This window comes from Anomaloglossus baeobatrachus, chromosome 9 (assembly GCF_048569485.1).
Source record: "Anomaloglossus baeobatrachus isolate aAnoBae1 chromosome 9, aAnoBae1.hap1, whole genome shotgun sequence".
NCBI classification, from domain to species: domain Eukaryota; kingdom Metazoa; phylum Chordata; class Amphibia; order Anura; family Aromobatidae; genus Anomaloglossus; species Anomaloglossus baeobatrachus.
Window position 1 is genome coordinate 85,503,758 of NC_134361.1, and position 20,400 is coordinate 85,524,157.

The following is a 20,400-nucleotide window of genomic DNA, read 5'->3' on the forward strand; positions in this document are numbered from 1 at the left end:
TGAGGAGTTTTTTTTTTTTGTTTTTTTTTTTTTTAACCTCAGTATTTGTAGCCAAAACCAGGAGTGGGACAGTCAGAGGAAAAGTATCATAGAAAGATGGGCACCACTTCTGTATTCATACCCACTCCTTGTTTTGGCTTAAAAATGAGGTAAAAAAATCCTCTCCAAGTACTCAATGTGGCCAAAGGTGTGTGTGCGCGTGTGTATTATATATACATCGAGATATGTGTGCATGTATGTGTGTGTGTGTGTGTAATATATATATATTGTGTATATATGTATATGTATGTGTATGTATATATATATATATATATATATATATATATAATTTCTTTGTCGCTCCATTGGGAGACCCAGACAATTGGGTGTATAGGCTATGCCTCCGGAGGCCGCACAAAGTATTACACTAAAAGTGTAAAGCCCCTCCCCTTCTGCCTATACACCCCCCGTGCTCCCACGGGCTCCTCAGTTTTTTGCTTTGTGCGAAGGAACACCGCGGCGCGGCTGGGACTTGTAGTGCGCCGGGGACTTCCACGCCGGCCGCGCTTTTACGGCGGCCGCGTTTCTTACTAGAGTCCCCGGCTTTTTGCGGCCTAGTTTCCTTTCTTCCCACCCCCAGCCCTGACAGGCAGGGGAAGGGCGGGACGCTGCACAGAACGAGCAGCACTGAGGGCTGGAGCATGCTTTGCATACTCCACCCCCCTCACTGTGCACAGTGCGGGCACCAGTTCCCGCACTTTCTGGGTCACGCCCACGGCTCCCTCCTCTCCTAAGGACGCCGGCAGCCATTCCCGTCAGCTCCTCGGACGCTGCAGAGGGGGACAAAGTCTGGGAGACCCAGGCAGGGACTCTGGTGGCCTCACAACCGCTTTAAGCGGGTGGTAAGCAGCACCTGTGGTGCTAGCCCCATTGTGCAGTAGTGTAACATTATATGTTTATGGTATATATATTTTACACTGTATGGTGCACAGTTGATTTCTGGCTATATACCCTATTGTGTTGCTCAGGGAAGATAATAGCATGGCGCCCACGAAAGGCAGGGGTGCCAAAACACAGGCTTTTTATGCTGCCTGCGCCGCATGTACGACCCCGCTACCGGCAGGTTCCACTGACCCTCATTGTGTGCACTGTTCGGCCCCTGTGGCACTTACTCAGCCAGAGCCTCTGCTAAGAGGGGCCCAGGGGGAGCCACCTGCTGACACTGTCCAGGTGACGGGGACGGAGTTTGCAAAACTCTCTGAGACTATGGCTAAGATACTAGAAGCCTTGCAGTCCAGGCCGGTATCTCAGCACAGGGACTCTGTTGAATCTTTGTTCCCTGGCCCACCTCAGTTGGACCAACAATGTCCTCCCGGGGTATCTCATGGGTCCCAGGCTGAGGGTTCTGACACAGACCCCAGCCCCAGACCGACTAAGCGAGCTCGCTTAGAATTTCCCTCGACATCATCATATTGTGCAGGGTCTCAGAGGGGGGAATCTCTGGTTGATGAAGCGGAGACAGCTGATCAGGATTCTGATCCTGAGGCCGCTCTCAATCTTGATACTCCTGACGGGGACGCCATAGTGAACGATCTTATTGCGTCCATCAATCTAATGCTGGATATTTCTCCCTCAGCTCCTCCGGCGGAGGAGTCGGCTTCTCAGCAGGAGAAATTCCGTTTCAGGTTTCCCAAGCGTACACCGAGTATGTTTCTGGACCACTCTGATTTCAGAGAGGCAGTCCAGAATCACCATGCTTGTCCAGATAAGCGTTTTTCTAAGCGCCTTAAGGATACACGTTATCCCTTTCCCCCTGACGTGGTCAAAAGTTGGGCTCAGTGTCCCAAAGTGGATCCTCCAATCTCCAGACTGGCAGCTAGATCCATACTTGCAGTGGAAGATGGGGCTTCACTCAAAGATGCCACTGACAGGCAGATGGAGCTCTGGTTGAAATCCATCTATGAAGCTATCGGCGCTTCTTTTGCCCCAGCATTCGCAGCCGTATGGGCGCTACAAGCTATCTCAGCAGGTCAAGCGCAAATTGACGCAGCCACACGCACGTCCGCGCCACAGGTGGCGTCCATAACCACTCAGACGTCGGCATTTGCGTCTTACGCTATTAATGCTGTCCTGGACTCTGCGAGCCGTACGGCGGTTGCAGCCGCCAATTCGGTGGTACTACGCAGGGCCTTGTGGCTACGGGAATGGAAGGCAGATTCTGCTTCCAAAAAGCGCTTAACCAGTTTGCCAATTTTTGGCGACCGATTGTTTGGCGAGCGTTTGGATGAAATCATCAAACAATCCAAGGGAAAGGATACATCCTTACCCCAGCCCAAACCGAACATACCCCAACAGAGGAGGGGGCAGTCGAGGTTTCGGTCCTTTCGGGGCGCGGGCAGGTCCCAATTCTCCTCGTCCAAAAGGCCTCAGAAAGATCAAAGGAACTCTGATGCATGGCGGTCTAAGTCACGTCCTAAAAAGACCACCGGAGGTGCCGCTACCAAAGCGGCCTCCTCATGACTTTCGGCCTCCTCACTCCGCATCCTCGGTCGGTGGCAGGCTCTCCCGCTTTTGCGACACCTGGCTGCCACGGGTAAAAGACCGTTGGGTGAGAGACATTCTGTCTCACGGTTACAAGATAGAGTTCACCTCTCGTCCCCCGACTCGATTCTTCAGGTCATCCCTGCCTCCCGAGCGAGCCGAGGCTCTTCTGCAGGCGCTGGGCACTCTGAAGGCAGAAGGAGTGGTGGTCCCTGTTCCTCTTCAGCAACAGGGCCACGGTTTTTACTCCAACTTGTTTGTGGTCCCAAAGAAGGACGGGTCTTTCCGACCTGTCCTGGACCTGAAACTTCTCAACAAACACGTAAAGACCAGGCGGTTCCGGATGGAATCCCTCCGCTCCGTCATCGCCTCAATGTCCCAGGGAGATTTCCTTGCATCGATCGATATCAAAGATGCTTATCTCCACGTACCGATTGCTCCAGAGCACCAGCGCTTCTTGCGCTTCGCCATAGAAAACGAACACCTGCAGTTCGTGGCACTGCCGTTCGGCCTGGCAACAGCCCCACGGGTTTTCACCAAGGTTATGGCTACTGTAGTAGCGGTCCTCCACTCTCAGGGTCACTCGGTGATCCCGTACTTGGACGATCTGTTGATCAAGGCACCCTCTCAAGAGGCATGCCAACACAGCCTCGACGCTACCCTGGAGACTCTCCAGAGTTTCGGGTGGATCATCAATTTTCCAAAGTCAAATCTGACACCGGCCCAATCGCTGACAAACCTTGGCATGGAGTTTCATACCCTCTCAGCGATAGTGAAGCTTCCGCTGATCAAGCAGCGGTCACTACAGAAAGGGGTACAATCTCTCCTTCAAGGCCAGTCACACCCCTTGAGGCGCCTCATGCACTTCCTGGGGAAGATGGTGGCAGCAATGGAGGCAGTCCCTTTTGCGCAGTTTCACCTGCGTCCTCTTCAATGGGACATCCTACGCAAATGGGACAGGAAGCCGACGTCCCTCGACAGGAACGTCTCCCTCTCTCAGGCGACCAAAGCTTCCCTTCGGTGGTGGCTTCTTCCCACTTCATTATCGAAGGGGAAATCCTTCCTACCCCCATCCTGGGAGGTGGTCACGACGGACGCGAGTCTGTCAGGGTGGGGAGCGGTTTTTCTCCACCACAGGGCTCAGGGTACGTGGACCCAGCAAGAGTCCTCGCTTCAGATCAATGTTCTGGAAATACGGGCAGTGTATCTTGCCCTGAAAGCGTTCCAGCAGTGGCTGGAAGGCAAGCAGATCCGAATTCAGTCGGACAATTCCACAGCGGTGGCATACATCAACCACCAAGGCGGCACACGCAGTCGGCAAGCCTTCCAGGAAGTCCGGCGGATTTTGATGTGGGTGGAAGCCACGGCCTCCACCATCTCTGCAGTTCACATCCCAGGCGTGGAAAACTGGGAAGCAGATTATCTCAGTCGCCAGGGCATGGACGCAGGGGAATGGTCCCTTCACCCGGACGTGTTTCAGGAGATCTGTTGCCGCTGGGGGGTGCCGGACGTCGACCTCATGGCGTCCCGGCACAACAACAAGGTACCGACGTTCATGGCACGGTCTCAAGATCCCAGAGCTCTGGCGGCAGACGCCTTAGTTCAGGATTGGTCGCAGTTTCAGCTCCCTTATGTGTTTCCTCCGTTGGCACTGTTGCCCAGAGTGTTACGCAAGATCAGGGCCGACTGCCGCCGCGTCATCCTCGTCGCTCCAGACTGGCCGAGGCGGTCGTGGTACCCGGATCTGTGGCATCTCACGGTCGGCCAACCGTGGGCACTACCAGACCGACCAGACTTGCTATCTCAAGGGCCGTTTTTCCATCTGAATTCTGCGGCCCTCAACCTGACTGTGTGGCCATTGAGTCCTGGATCCTAGCGTCTTCAGGGTTATCTCAAGACGTCATTGCCACTATGAGACAGGCTAGGAAACCAACGTCCGCCAAGATCTACCACAGGACGTGGAAAATTTTCCTGTCGTGGTGCTCTGCTCAGGGTTTTTCTCCCTGGCCTTTTGCCTTGCCCACTTTTCTGTCCTTCCTTCAATCTGGACTGGAAAAGGGTTTGTCGCTCGGCTCCCTTAAGGGACAAGTCTCAGCGCTCTCTGTGTTTTTCCAGAAGCGCCTAGCCAGACTTCCACAGGTACGCACGTTCCTGCAGGGGGTTTGTCACATCGTTCCTCCTTACAAGCGGCCGTTAGAACCCTGGGATCTGAACAGGGTGCTGATGGTTCTTCAGAAACCACCATTCGAGCCAATGAGAGATATTTCTCTCTCACGCCTTTCGCAGAAAGTGGTTTTTCTAGTAGCAGTCACTTCACTTCGGAGAGTGTCTGAGCTAGCAGCGCTGTCATGCAAAGCCCCTTTCCTGGTGTTTCACCAGGACAAGGTGGTTCTGCGTCCGGTTCCGGAATTTCTCCCTAAAGTGGTATCCCCCTTTCATCTCAATCAGGATATCTCCTTACCTTCTTTTTGTCCTCATCCGGTTCACCAATGTGAAAAGGATTTGCACTTGTTAGATCTGGTGAGAGCACTCAGGCTCTACATTTCTCGGACGGCGCCCCTGCGCCGCTCGGATGCACTCTTTGTCCTTGTCGCTGGCCAGCGTAAAGGGTCACAGGCTTCCAAATCATCCCTGGCTCGGTGGATCAAGGAACCAATTCTCGAAGCTTACCGTTCTGCTGGGCTTCCGGTTCCCTCAGGGCTGAAGGCCCATTCTACCAGAGCCGTGGGCGCGTCCTGGGCTTTGAGGCACCAGGCTACGGCTCAGCAGGTGTGTCAGGCAGCTACCTGGTCGAGCCTGCACACTTTCACGAAACACTATCAGGTGCATACCTATGCTTCGGCGGATGCCAGCCTAGGTAGACGAGTCCTTCAGGCGGCGGTTGCCCACCTGTAGGAAGGGGCCGTTTTACGGCTCTATCACGAGGTATTATTTTACCCACCCAGGGACTGCTTTTGGACGTCCCAATTGTCTGGGTCTCCCAATGGAGCGACAAAGAAGAAGGGAATTTTGTTTACTTACCGTAAATTCCTTTTCTTCTAGCTCCAATTGGGAGACCCAGCACCCGCCCCTGTTTTTTTGTGTGTACACATGTTGTTCATGTTGAATGGTTTCAGTTCTCCGATATTCCTTCGGATTGAATTTAATTTAAACCAGTTTATAATTCTTTTCCTCCTTCTTGCTTTTGCACCAAAACTGAGGAGCCCGTGGGAGCACGGGGGGTGTATAGGCAGAAGGGGAGGGGCTTTACACTTTTAGTGTAATACTTTGTGCGGCCTCCGGAGGCATAGCCTATACACCCAATTGTCTGGGTCTCCCAATTGGAGCTAGAAGAAAAGGAATTTACGGTAAGTAAACAAAATTCCCTTCATATGTATGTATATATGATAGTATATATATATATATATATATATATATATATATTAGGTGTATATATTTATAAAGAGATAGGTAGATATAGATAGATGTGTGTATATATGTGTGTATATATATATGTGTATATATATATATATATATATATATATATATATATATGTATATGTGTGTATATATATATATATGTATATGTGTGTATATATATATATATATATGTATATGTGTGTGTATATATATATATATATATATATATGTATATGTGTGTATATATATATATATGTATATATATATGTATATATATATATATGTATATGTGTGTGTATATGTATGTATGTATATGTGTATATATATATATATATATATATATATATATATATATATATACACAGTGGAACCTTGGATTAAGAGTAACTTGGTTTGAGAGCGTTTTGCAAGACAAAGCTTTTTACAAATTTGTAACTTGGTTTAAAAGCAATGATTTGCAATAAGAGTAAATATTCACCGTGCACACGTCCGGTTCTGTCCTTTCACCACACTCTGACCTACTCTGGAAGTAACTTTCTGTACATATGTAAGGTATACTGAATACAGTATTCCATTGTACAGTACAGTATATACTATATAGCATGTCTATCAATTTGCATTTGTGGATACAGTATTGTACTTTCTTTCTGATATAGCTTATACTGTAATCTAATTGCCTGCACAGTTTTCCTACCCCACATTTGGCTTCTTTCTGCCCTTATTTTGGGGAGAATAGATTTGGGGTATGTTTTTTTGTGTATTGTACTAGAATAAAGGTTGTCATATTTATAAATCATTTTTTCTCTCTATAGTGTACCTCCCGCACACCAGCAATTCTATTGTAAGCTAATGTGCAGTTTAATTTGCTTTATCTGTTTCTTACTGTACTGTACAGTATGTTGTATTAGTGTTCTGTGATTTTATATGAATCCAGTACCTTATTTTGTACTACTGTAATAAGTTTATATAAGTACAGTAACTATTTTTGGGTTGTGGAACAAATTGTCTGCATTTTATGGGAAAACTTGCTTTGATATAAGAGTAACTTGGTTTAAGAGCACACTCCCGGAACTATATATATATATATATATATATATATATATATATACATACTAGAAGGTGGCCCGATTCTACGCATCGGGTATTCTAGATTTTACGTATTGTGTAGTTAATGTATGATTTTTGTTATGTATATATGTGTATATATGTATGTATATATATATATATATGTATATATGTGTATATATGTATGTATATGTATATACATGTATATATAGATATATAAATGTTGTTGTCTGCAGTTACCAAGTGTTTGTGTAGGGCGCTGTACATGTTCTGGGTGTTGTCTGGGTGTGGCGGGGGGTGAGAGCGGTGTTGTATGTGTGTTGCGTGTGTTGCGTTGTTTGTGGAGCGCTGTGTGTCTGTAGCGTTGTGTGTGTGTTGCGCGGTTTGTGTGGTGTGTTTTGGGGGGACGTATGTTTTGTGCAATGTGTGTGTGTTGCGTGGTATGTGCGTATATCTATGTATGCCGCGGTGTTTGTGTGTTGGGTGTTGTGTGTGTGGGTGTCTGTGTAGGGCGGTGTTTGTGGTTCCCAGTGTGTGTGTGGTGTGTTTGTGTGTGTGTGTGTGTGTGTGTGTGTTGGGGGAGGTGTGCACCTCCCATCGTGCTCCATCCCCCATGCTGCGCACCCCTCATCGTGCTCCATCCGCCATGCTTCACACTCCCAAACGTGCTCCATCCGCCATGCTGCGCACTCCCAAACGTGCTCCATCCGCCATGCTGCGCACTCCCAAACGTGCTCCATCCGCCATGCTGCACACTCCCAAACGTGCTCCATCCGCCATGCTGCGCACTCCCAATTGTGCTCCATCCGCCATGCTGCGCACTCCCAAACGTGCTCCATCCGCCATGCTGCGCACTCCCAAACGTGCTCCATCCCCCATGCTGCGCACTCCCAAACGTGCTCCATCCCCCATGCTGCGCACCCCCCATCGTGTTCCATCCCCCATGCTGCGCACCCCCCATCGTGCTCCATCCCCCATGCTGCACCAGCATCAGCCTCTCTGCCCCCAGCATCAGCCTCTCTGCCCCCAGCATCAGCCTCTCTCCTCCCAGCATCAGCCTCTCTCCTCCCAGCATCAGCCTCTCTCCTCCCAGCATCAGCCTCTCTCCTCCCAGCATCAGCCTCTCTCCTCCCAGCATCAGCCTCTCTCCTCCCAGCATCAGCCTCTCTCCTCCCAGCATCAGCCTCTCTCCTCCCAGCATCAGCCTCTCTGTCCCCAGCATCAGCCTCTCTGTCCCCAGCATCAGCCTCTCTGTCCCCAGCATCAGCCTCTCTGTCCCCAGCATCAGCCTCTCTGTCCCCAGCATCAGCCTCTCTGTCCCCAGCATCAGCCTCTCTGTCCCCAGCATCAGCCTCTCTGTCCCCAGCATCAGCCTCTCTGTCCCCAGCATCAGCCTCTCTGTCCCCAGCATCAGCCTCTCTGTCCCCAGCATCAGCCTCTCTGTCCCCAGCATCAGCCTCTCTGTCCCCAGCATCAGCCTCTCTGTCCCCAGCATCAGCCTCTCTGTCCCCAGCATCAGCCTCTCTGTCCCCAGCATCAGCCTCTCTGTCCCCAGCATCAGCCTCTCTGTCCCCAGCATCAGCCTCTCTGTCCCCAGCATCAGCCTCTCTGTCCCCAGCATCAGCCTCTCTGTCCCCAGCATCAGCCTCTCTGTCCCCAGCATCAGCCTCTCTGTCCCCAGCATCAGCCTCTCTGTCCCCAGCATCAGCCTCTCTGTCCCCAGCATCAGCCTCTCTGTCCCCAGCATCAGCCTCTCTGTCCCCAGCATCAGCCTCTCTGTCCCCAGCATCAGCCTCTCTGTCCCCAGCATCAGCCTCTCTGTCCCCAGCATCAGCCTCTCTGTCCCCAGCATCAGCCTCTCTGTCCCCAGCATCAGCCTCTCTGTCCCCAGCATCAGCCTCTCTGTCCCCAGCATCAGCCTCTCTGTCCCCAGCATCAGCCTCTCTGTCCCCCGCATCAGCCTCTCTGTCCCCCGCATCAGCCTCTCTGTCCCCCGCATCAGCCTCTCTGTCCCCCGCATCAGCCTCTCTGTCCCCCGCATCAGCCTCTCTGTCCCCAGCATCAGCCTCTCTGTCCCCAGCATCAGCCTCTCTGTCCCCAGCATCAGCCTCTCTGTCCCCAGCATCAGCCTCTCTGTCCCCAGCATCAGCCTCTCTGTCCCCAGCATCAGCCTCTCTGTCCCCAGCATCAGCCTCTCTGTCCCCAGCATCAGCCTCTCTGTCCCCAGCATCAGCCTCTCTGTCCCCAGCATCAGCCTCTCTGTCCCCAGCATCAGCCTCTCTGTCCCCAGCATCAGCCTCTCTGTCCCCAGCATGAGCCTCTCTGTCCCCAGCATGAGCCTCTCTGTCCCCAGCATCAGCCTCTCTGTCCCCAGCATCAGCCTCTCTGTCCCCAGCATCAGCCTCTCTGTCCCCAGCATCAGCCTCTCTGTCCCCAGCATCAGCCTCTCTGTCCCCAGCATCAGCCTCTCTGTCCCCAGCATCAGCCTCTCTGTCCCCAGCATCAGCCTCTCTGTCCCCAGCATCAGCCTCTCTGTCCCCAGCATCAGCCTCTCTGTCCCCAGCATCAGCCTCTCTGTCCCCAGCATCAGCCTCTCTGTCCCCAGCATCAGCCTCTCTGTCCCCAGCATCAGCCTCTCTGTCCCCAGCATCAGCCTCTCTGTCCCCAGCATCAGCCTCTCTGTCCCCAGCATCAGCCTCTCTGTCCCCAGCATCAGCCTCTCTGTCCCCAGCATCAGCCTCTCTGTCCCCAGCATCAGCCTCTCTGTCCCCAGCATCAGCCTCTCTGTCCCCAGCATCAGCCTCTCTGTCCCCAGCATCAGCCTCTCTGTCCCCAGCATCAGCCTCTCTGTCCCCAGCATCAGCCTCTCTGTCCCCAGCATCAGCCTCTCTGTCCCCAGCATCAGCCTCTCTGTCCCCAGCATCAGCCTCTCTGTCCCCAGCATCAGCCTCTCTGTCCCCAGCATCAGCCTCTCTGTCCCCAGCATCAGCCTCTCTGTCCCCAGCATCAGCCTCTCTGTCCCCAGCATCAGCCTCTCTGTCCCCAGCATCAGCCTCTCTGTCCCCAGCATCAGCCTCTCTGTCCCCAGCATCAGCCTCTCTGTCCCCAGCATCAGCCTCTCTGTCCCCAGCATCAGCCTCTCTGTCCCCAGCATCAGCCTCTCTGTCCCCAGCATCAGCCTCTCTGTCCCCAGCATCAGCCTCTCTGTCCCCAGCATCAGCCTCTCTGTCCCCAGCATCAGCCTCTCTGTCCCCAGCATCAGCCTCTCTGTCCCCAGCATCAGCCTCTCTGTCCCCAGCATCAGCCTCTCTGTCCCCAGCATCAGCCTCTCTGTCCCCAGCATCAGCCTCTCTGTCCCCAGCATCAGCCTCTCTGTCCCCAGCATCAGCCTCTCTGTCCCCAGCATCAGCCTCTCTGTCCCCAGCATCAGCCTCTCTGTCCCCAGCATCAGCCTCTCTGTCCCCAGCATCAGCCTCTCTGTCCCCAGCATCAGCCTCTCTGTCCCCAGCATCAGCCTCTCTGTCCCCAGCATCAGCCTCTCTGTCCCCAGCATCAGCCTCTCTGTCCCCAGCATCAGCCTCCCAGCCTCCCAGCATCAGCCTCTCTCCTCCCAGCCTCCCAGCATCAGCCTCTCTCCTCCCAGCCTCCCAGCATCAGCCTCTCTCCTCCCAGCCTCCCAGCATCAGCCTCTCTCCTCCCAGCCTCCCCCAGCATTAGCCTCTCTCCTCCCAGCCTCCCCCAGCATCAGCCTCTCTCCTCCCAGCCTCCCCCAGCATCAGCCTCTCTCCTCCCAGCCTCCCCCAGCATCAGCCTCTCTCCTCCCAGCCTCCCCCAGCATCAGCCTCTCTCCTCCCAGCCTCCCCCAGCACGCCGTGCTCCTCTGCCGACACTCACAGATCCGATCACATACACTCACACACACTCTGACGATATCGCACATACGCGCTCACACTCACAATATCCGGAGATACCACATGCTTCTGGCCATGTGATCCTCCGGCAGGTCCTGGAAGGTCACTCCACAGTATCGCCGCCGAGAAGCAAGCGATATCCCAGGATGTTGTGAGTGTGTGGATGCGATGTGATGTGTATGTGAGAGTGAGTGTGATCTGATGTGTGTGTGTGTTGTGTGTGCGTGTGTGTTCCGCCGCTGCAGGACCTTGATGCGCTGGTAACTATGCTACCATATGGTTACCAGCGCATCCCGTCCCCCGCTCGCACGGGAGCCCACACCAGCATACGGCGGCAACCCCAGCAATGCGAGGGTATGTGTCGGCTGGGTTGGCGGCGTACGCTGATGTGGGCTCCCGGGGGTACAGTACTCACCTGGGAGTCGTTGCTCCGTGTCGGTTCGGGGAATGCGTACGGGGGGCGGGGCCAGAGCGAGCGTGCATTGCGTGAGGGGGGCGGGGCGTGGCCGAGTTGCCAATGCGTGCAGGGTGCCGGGGCGAGAGGCCAATCCGTGTGGGGGTCGGAGCCTGGGCGAGCCCAGCGGCCAATCAGCTTTGTGTCACCGTAAGGACACAATTTTGGAGCCACACAGGCAGACACACAGGCAGACACACAGGCAGACACACAGGCAATTTTATATATATATATATATATATATATATATATATATATATAATATATAGAGAGAATATATATATATAATTGTCTAATTCTGTCTGTAACGGAAATCGCACCGCTGATTGGTCGCGCCAGCCGCCCGCGACCAATCAGCGAAAGGCGCAGTTCGGCCGCAAATTGGCGCAGGATTTGAACCATGCTTCGCTGATTCATCGCACACAGACACCACCGCACACAGAAGCCTCTATATACACCCCAACAGCCTTCATATACACCCCGGGAATATACTCCACAGCAGCCTTTATATACACCCCACAAGCCAAAGCCTCTATACCCACCCCAGCAGCCTCTATATACACCCCAGCAGCAGCCTTGCACTTTCCTCTCTTTTCATACTCTGTAGTACTTTCTCCTCCCCTCGCTGGGGCTGCAGGCTGGGAGATGCGGCTGCTTCCTATTTCCTCCTCGGCATGTCCCGCCCACCTCTCTGCTCAGCTGCCTCCGGATTGGATGTGGGTGTTGCAGAGGGAGTGGTGCGGGCTACATTAACTACATACATATTCTAGAATACCTAATGCGCTGGAATCGGGCCACCATCTAGTGTATATATATCTATGTATATATATAATTGCCTCTGTCTGTCTGTCTGTCTGTCTGTCTGTCTGTCTGTCTGTCTGTCTGTCTGTCTGTCTGTCTGTCTGTCTGTCTGTCTGTCTGTCTGTCTGTCTCTGTCTGTGTGTCTGTCTGTCTCTGTCTGTGTGTCTGTCTGTGTGTCTGTCTGTGTGTCTGTCTGTGTGTCTGTCTGTGTGTCTGTCTGTGTGTCTGTCTGTGTGTCTGTCTGTGTGTCTGTCTGTGTGTCTGTCTGTGTGTCTGTCTCCAAAATTGTGTCTTTACGGTGACACAAAGCTGATTGGCCGCTGGGCTCGCCATGCCCCCCCCCACCGCACGGATTGGCTGCTCGCTCAGGCTGCGCCCCCACACGTATTGGCCGGCCGCTCGCCCAGGCTCCGCCCCCCCCACAGATTGGCCTCTCGCCCAGGCATTGACAACTCGGCCACGCCCCGCCCCCCTCACGCAAAGCACGCTAGCTCTGGCCCCGCCCCCCCACGCATTCCCCGAACGGACACGGTCAGTGGTCACGGAGCCACGACTCCCAGGTGAGTACTGTACCCCCGGGAGCCCACATCAGCGTACGCCGCAAACTCAGCCGACACATACCCTCGCATTGCTGGGGCTGGCCGGCGTATGCTGGTGTGCTAGCATAGTTACCAGCGCATCAAGGTCCTGAAGCGGCGGAACATACACACACGCACGCACATAACAGCACACACACATCAGATCACACTCACCTCACACGCACCTCACACACACATCACACACACCTCACACACACATCACATCGCATCCACACACACATCACATCGCATCCACATACTCACAACATCCTGGGATATCGCTTGCTTCTCGGCGGCGATACTGTGCTGTGAGCTTCCAGGACCTGCCGGAGGATCACATGGCCAGAAGCATGTGGTATCTCCGGATGTTGTGAGTGTGAGCGCGTATGTGCAATATCGTCAATGTGTGTGCGTGAGTGTATGCGATCGGGTGTGTGTGAGTGTATGCGATCGTTTGTGTGTGAGTGTATGCGATCGGGTGTGTGTGAGTGTATGCGATCGGGTGCGTGTGTGAGTATGCGATCGGATCTGTGAGTGTCGGCAGAGGAGCACGGCGTGCTGGAGGAGGCTGGGAGGAGAGAGGCTGATCCTGGGGAAGGCTGGGATGGGGAGGCTGAGAGAAGAGAGGCTGATGCTGGCGAAGGCTGAGGCTGGGGCAGGCTGAGGCTGGGGTAGGCTGGGAGGAAAGAGGCTGATGCTGGGAGGAGAGAGACTGAGGCTGGGGGAGGCTGAGGCTGGGGTAGGCTGGGAGGAGAGAGGCTGATGCTGGGGACAGAAAAGGCTGATGCTGGGATGAGAGAGGCTGATGCTGGGGACAGAGAGGCTGATGCTGGGAGGAGAGAGGCTGATGCTGCGGGCAGAGAGGCTGATGCTGCGGGTAGAGAGGCTGATGCTGGTGCAGCATGGGGGATGGAGCACGATGGGGGGTGCGCAGCATGGGGGATGGAGCACGTTTGGCAGTGCGCAGCATGGCGGATGGAGCACGTTTGGGAGTGCGCAGCATGGCGGATGAAGCACGTTTGGGAGTGCGCAGCATGCCGGATGGAGCACGTTTGGGAGTGCGCAGCATGCCGGATGGAGCACGTTTGGGAGTGCGCAGCATGGCGGATGGAGCACGTTTGGGAGTGCGCAGCATGGCGGATGGAGCACGTTTGGGAGTGCGCAGCATGGCGGATGGAGCACGTTTGGGAGTGCGCAGCATGGCGGATGGACCACGTTTGGGAGTGCGCAGCATGGCGGATGGAGCACGTTTGGGAGTGCGCAGCATGGCGGATGGAGCACGTTTGGGAGTGCGCAGCATGGCGGATGGAGCACGTTTGGGAGTGCGTAGCATGGCGGATGGAGCACGTTTGGGAGTGCGCAGCATGGCGGATGGAGCACGTTTGGGAGTGCGCAGCATGGCGGATGGAGCACGTTTGGGAGTGCGCAGCATGGCGGATGGAGCACGTTTGGGAGTGCGCAGCATGGCGGATGGAGCACGTTTGGGAGTGCGCAGCATGGCGGATGGACCACGTTTGGGAGTGCGCAGCATGGCGGATGGACCACGTTTGGGAGTGCGCAGCATGGCGGATGGACCACGTTTGGGAGTGCGCAGCATGGCGGATGGACCACGTTTGGGAGTGCGCAGCATGGCGGATGGAGCACGTTTGGGAGTGCGCAGCATGGGAGATGGAGCACGATGGGGAGTGCGCTGCATGGGGGATGGAGCACGATGGGGAGTGCGCTGCATGGGGGTTGGAGCACGATGGGAAGTGCACACCTCCCCCCCAACACAGACAGACAGACAGACAGACAGACAGACAGACAGACAGACAGACAGACAGACAGACAGACAGACAGACAGACAGACAGACAGACAGACACACGCGCGCGCACTGCACAACACACCACACACACACACTGGGAACCACAAACAACTGCCCTACACAGACACCCACACACACAGACAACGCTGCACACACACAACACCCAACACACAAACACCGCGGCACACACACAACACACAAACACCGCGGCACACACAAATATTCGCACATACCGTACAACACACACATTGCACAAAACATACCTCCCCCCAAAACACACCACACACACACACAAACCGCGCAACACACACACACACACACACACACAACGCTACAGACACACAGCGCTCAACAAACAACGCAACACACGCAACACACATACAACACCGCTCTCACCCCCCGTCACACCCAGACAACACCCAGAACATGTACAGCGCCCTACACAAACACTTGGTAACTACACACAACAACATATATATATATATATATATATATATATATATATATCATAACAAATTTCCAGAGTACCATACTGGTCATATACCCGGCGTCCCTGATTATCCAGGGATCACACAGGTGGCACAAACTCCTAATTAATTCCAAGACAGGAGAAACACGAGTTTTTGCAGTGCAAACAATACATAATTTATTTAGTGAATATGGTGACAAAGGCTTGAAAGAGTTAAAATGAACACTAAAAGCCGGATCAAAAAATTAGGTTTTACATGTACCGAATATAGTAGGTCCAATACATCCATAAGAAATGTCCCTCTGTTTACAACATAAAGGTATACAAAACCATATTCATATATAATCCAGAGGGAACATTAGTATACCCAAATCAGTAATGGCTGTATCAGGGCCAATGGCAGGCAAGAGGGCATAAGGTCAGATGGATGGGTCCAGTACACCCCCAGGAAATGTCCCTCTGTTCACAAGATATCGGTAAAAGTACACAAAAACATGTTCACATATAATACAGAGGGAACATTATTATACTCAAATAAAGAGTGGATGTACCGGAACCCATGACAATTGCAGGAGCATGCAGTTAGATCATTCAATCATTAGCATTCCTAGTAAGTCCAGGGTTTTGGCGAGCGCAATGCAGGAAATATCCAGCCACAACTCACACCCCTTATCTGCCAGGCCCACGTCCGATAACAAGTGTGGTAGTGAAGATTTGGATCCGGGAAAGAGGCCCCAAATAGCCCAACGTACGTTTCGATGAAGGTATTCAATCTTCTTCAGGGGATGGGATGCCATGAGGTACGTAGCGAAATGCTGGTTTTTAAATGGTGGCGGTGTCTTTCCGATCCCGGAAATCACGTAGTGGCGCATGCGCAGATCCGCCCGCGAAGTCTCGCGTGATGCACCGCCGTCACATCATCCCGCGCATGCGCGGGAGCGGGGACGCGTCACCATAGCTCCCGCGCATGCGCCCGACACCAGACGGCGGTGACAATCACGGAGACACAGGCAGGGGGACCCGGACATGCGCGCATGAGGACCGGGAAAGGAAGGAGGGTACATACATCAAAACATTATATTACAGGCCACCGATGACAAAGTTTTCCAGAGGGGTCCATAATAACATCATTGGGTGGATAAGGTGCCTATATGGAAAAAACCAAATAAAACCAGCATTAAAAGATGGGACCATAAGAACAGTTAAAAAGGGGGTTAAAAGTCATATTAACAATGACAAGAATTGCAGTAAGGCAAAAGGTGGTCACTCGGAAAATATCAAAACCCACCAAAATAAGAGAATTTTACACCTAGTTTTTTATTTATAACGGTGTTATAGAAAGGAAGCGTAACTGATGGACTCATTAAGTCCCTGGGGGGGCCATAGTATTAAGAGTAAGAATCCATTTCACTTCACATTGTGCCAAGCGCTTTTTAAGATCACCACCCCTGATCCCCCCCATTTATCATATCAATACCTCTAACTTTCAACTGGGAAGGGTCACAGGAGTGGTGAGTCCTAAAATGCCTTGGCAAGGTTTTCAGAAGTGTATCATCAGTTACCGTCCTGGCTGCGGAAATGTCCCTCACATGTTCTCTAACCCTGATGCGGAGCTCACGTGAGGTGAGCCCCACATATATCAGGGGACAGGTGCAGGTTGCGAAATACACCACGTGTGTAGAACCACACGTGATGTATTGCCGGATATTATAATTTTTCCTGCCATCCGAAGAACAGAACTGTGTACTACGGAGGACATTGCCGCAGGCCAGGCAATGCCCACAGGGAAAACATCCTTGCAATGGACCCCGTGAACCGAAGATATTGGGTGTAGGGGGGACATAATGACTTCGTACCAAAAAATCTTTCAGATTTTTAGCACGTCTAGATGTCATTAATGGCCGATCAGTGAGGTTCTGGGCCAGCACCGGATCGGTTAGCAACACCGGCCAGTGTTTCCTCATGATGTCCCGCATAGTATCCCATTTTTCATTATAAGTCCCTATGAACCTTACTGAAGGATCAAAGGAGTCCTGTTTCTTGGGGACGTGGGCAAGTAATTGTGCTCTAGGGGTCTTCTTGGCCCTGTTGTACCCAAATTTGATGTTCCTATTGCTGTAACCCCTATCAGAGAAACGGGCCCTGAGATCGGATGACTGAATTTCAAATTTACTGTCAGAAGAGCATATCCGCCTCATTCTCAGAAATTGTCCGGTGGGGATGGCACGAATAGTGGATGGATTATGGGCAGATGAAGCGTGTAGCAACGCGTTGACGGACGTCTTCTTGCGAAAAACGTCCGTCTGGATTGACCCCCTGTCGTCAACCGTTATTTCGACGTCCAGGAAGTCAATCACGCGAGTGCTACACTTATATGTAAGTTTGATGTTAAACTTATTTCTATTCAACTGCCCCATGAACCGATCAAGCTGCTCCGCCGGGCCCTGCCACACAAAAAGAATATCATCAATAAAACGATACCAGCACTGCACATGGGCCGATGCCCCCACGCCTCCGTCACCAAAAACCAACCTCTCCCAATATCCAAGGATATTGGTTTTTTCCATATAGGCACCTTATCCACCCAATGATGTTATTATGGACCCCTCTGGAAAACTTTGTCATCGGTGGCCTGTAATATAATGTTTTGATGTATGTACCCTCCTTCCTTTCCCGGTCCTCATGCGCGCATGTCCGGGTCCCCCTGCCTGTGTCTCCGTGATTGTCACCGCCGTCTGGTGTCGGGCGCATGCGCGGGAGCTATGGTGACGCGTCCCCGCTCCCGCGCATGCGCGGGATGATGTGACGGCGGTGCATCACGCGAGACTTCGCGGGCGGATCTGCGCATGCGCCACTACGTGATTTCCGGGATCGGAAAGACACCGCCACCATTTAAAAACCAGCATTTCGCTACGTACCTCATGGCATCCCATCCCCTGAAGAAGATTGAATACCTTCATCGAAACGTACGTTGGGCTATTTGGGGCCTCTTTCCCGGATCCAAATCTTCACTACCACACTTGTTATCGGACGTGGGCCTGGCAGATAAGGGGTGTGAGTTGTGGCTGGATATTTCCTGCATTGCGCTCGCCAAAACCCTGGACTTACTAGGAATGCTAATGATTGAATGATCTAACTGCATGCTCCTGCAATTGTCATGGGTTCCGGTACATCCACTCTTTATTTGAGTATAATAATGTTCCCTCTGTATTATATGTGAACATGTTTTTGTGTACTTTTACCGATATCTTGTGAACAGAGGGACATTTCCTGGGGGTGTACTGGACCCATCCATCTGACCTTATGCCCTCTTGCCTGCCATTGGCCCTGATACAGCCATTACTGATTTGGGTATACTAATGTTCCCTCTGGATTATATATGAATATGGTTTTGTATACCTTTATGTTGTAAACAGAGGGACATTTCTTATGGATGTATTGGACCTACTATATTCGGTACATGTAAAACGTAATTTTTTGATCCGGCTTTTAGTGTTCATTTTAACTCTTTCAAGCCTTTGTCACCATATTCACTAAATAAATTATGTATTGTTTGCACTGCAAAAACTCGTGTTTCTCCTGTCTTGGGATATATATATATATATATATATATTAATATAATATATAATAAAACTGTAATCCCTATTAGTTAGCCTCACGAGTTTCTGGCTCACACAGCACCCTTACTCATAGTCTAACACATTGAACAATGGGAAACTTTTTAAAACCAACAAAATCCAATAATATTATAACATAGATTAACTACTAAGTTATCAAAACAAAATGTACACAAAATAGATACAAAATTAGTCAGACAAATATGGATACTTTATAAAAAAAAAGAAAGGTAAATTAGAAAATGACAAAATGAACTAAATGAATATAAAATTCACTAAAGGATAAATCATATTTGTAGTTGATGACATTCGACAATCTAGAATTTAAAGGTAACATCCGAGACACCTCCCTAATTAGCCAGTCACCGCCTCTTACTGGATGTTCAACTTTCTATAATCTAAAAACGTAAATTCTTTAGGTCACGCTGAATAACCAGTATCTTGTAATACTGTTATAAGATAAATGTTCTGCAATTCTTTTTTTAATTTATTTATTTATTTATTTATTTAATAAATGCGGTTTATGCCACAAACCACACCATGAAGATATGTACCCCCCAGTGTTTCAATCATGTTGGCAGACATCTACTGCCCAGGCACTTGTAGAAACCATGCAGACTGAGCCATGAATTAAAGAAGAAGCAATGCTTTAGTAGTTTTAGTGGTTGTGCCATCAGTTTCTTATTTTTGTGTGTATTTGCACTACTCAAGTATATGTTCTATTATCATGTCCCACAATATATTAGTTGTAATGCCACATCTCATCCTGCTGAGGGCACTGTTGCCTTTTCATTTTCCTATGTAAACGTTTCTAAGGATACACTAGTTTAATAAGCGCCTATATGTGGCTTCTTGGAAAATGGGTTTGCAAATAAGGCCTATGTCCTATATTTTACTCTATAATAAAAGTTTGAAATTTACTATACAGTTATTTATCTTGAAATAATTTAGGGAAATTCAGAGGATGGAGATCAGGACGACGACTCTGACTCCAAATCGCCAGGAAAAGGTCGGAAGAAAATCCGAAAAATCTTAAAGGATGACAAATTGAGAACAGAAACTCAAAATGCTGTAAAAATGGAAGAAGAAAGGAGGAGGAGAATTGCTGAAAGAGAGCGAGAACGGGAAAAACTGAGAGAGGTGAGATTATTACTACGTACTTCAATTTTCTCTTATAACGTAAGATGTCTAGCTGACATGATTAGTTTGTATTCTATGTTTAATCTTTTTTTATTAAACTTTCAAGTAATTACAGAAGATACATAACAGTATGTATAGTCGACTTTTATCAACTTACATCAATTATATGGTTGCAACCAAAAACCAAGTAGTAAGTTAGTGAGACCACATATAGCGAAAGGTTCCCTGAAAAAGGCAGAAGGCCAAGTATTTTTTTTTTTATTTTTATTAATAAAAATGTATGGTTTAAAAAAAGAAAAAGGCAGAAGGTCTCTACAGGAACAAGGTAAATCAACAAATAAGTCTTGGTGGCTTTCTTATTATATCAGCTAGTCTAAAAGAAACCAGAAGTAGAGAGAGAGAGTAAAAAGCCTAGAGAAACAGAAAGAGAGGCGGCTATCCAGAGAGGAAAGGAGAGGAAAAGAGAGGGGGAAAAGAAAGGGAGCGGAGGGTGCCATAAAGAGTTTGCTCGACATTAATTCCCATATTCGCTTAGGGGACCATACAAGAGGTCCGGCCTAGGATTTCCCCCCCCCCCCCCCCCCCTTTCTACCCACCAAGCGAGGGGGTAGAATAATTTGTCAGTCTCAAAGACCTGAAGG

General features: G+C 50.9%; 1 protein-coding gene across 2 annotated transcripts in view; it reads left to right on the top strand.

Annotated features, from left to right (window-relative positions):
- ATRX (ATRX chromatin remodeler) overlaps window positions 1-20,400 on the top strand; it is a 355,842-nt gene that overhangs the window by 198,609 nt on the left and 136,833 nt on the right. For both annotated transcript variants that reach the window (XM_075323857.1, XM_075323858.1), the window contains one exon: window positions 19,571-19,759. In XM_075323857.1, coding sequence (XP_075179972.1) covers window positions 19,571-19,759 — 189 coding nt within the window. The remainder of the gene's footprint in view (window positions 1-19,570; window positions 19,760-20,400) is intronic.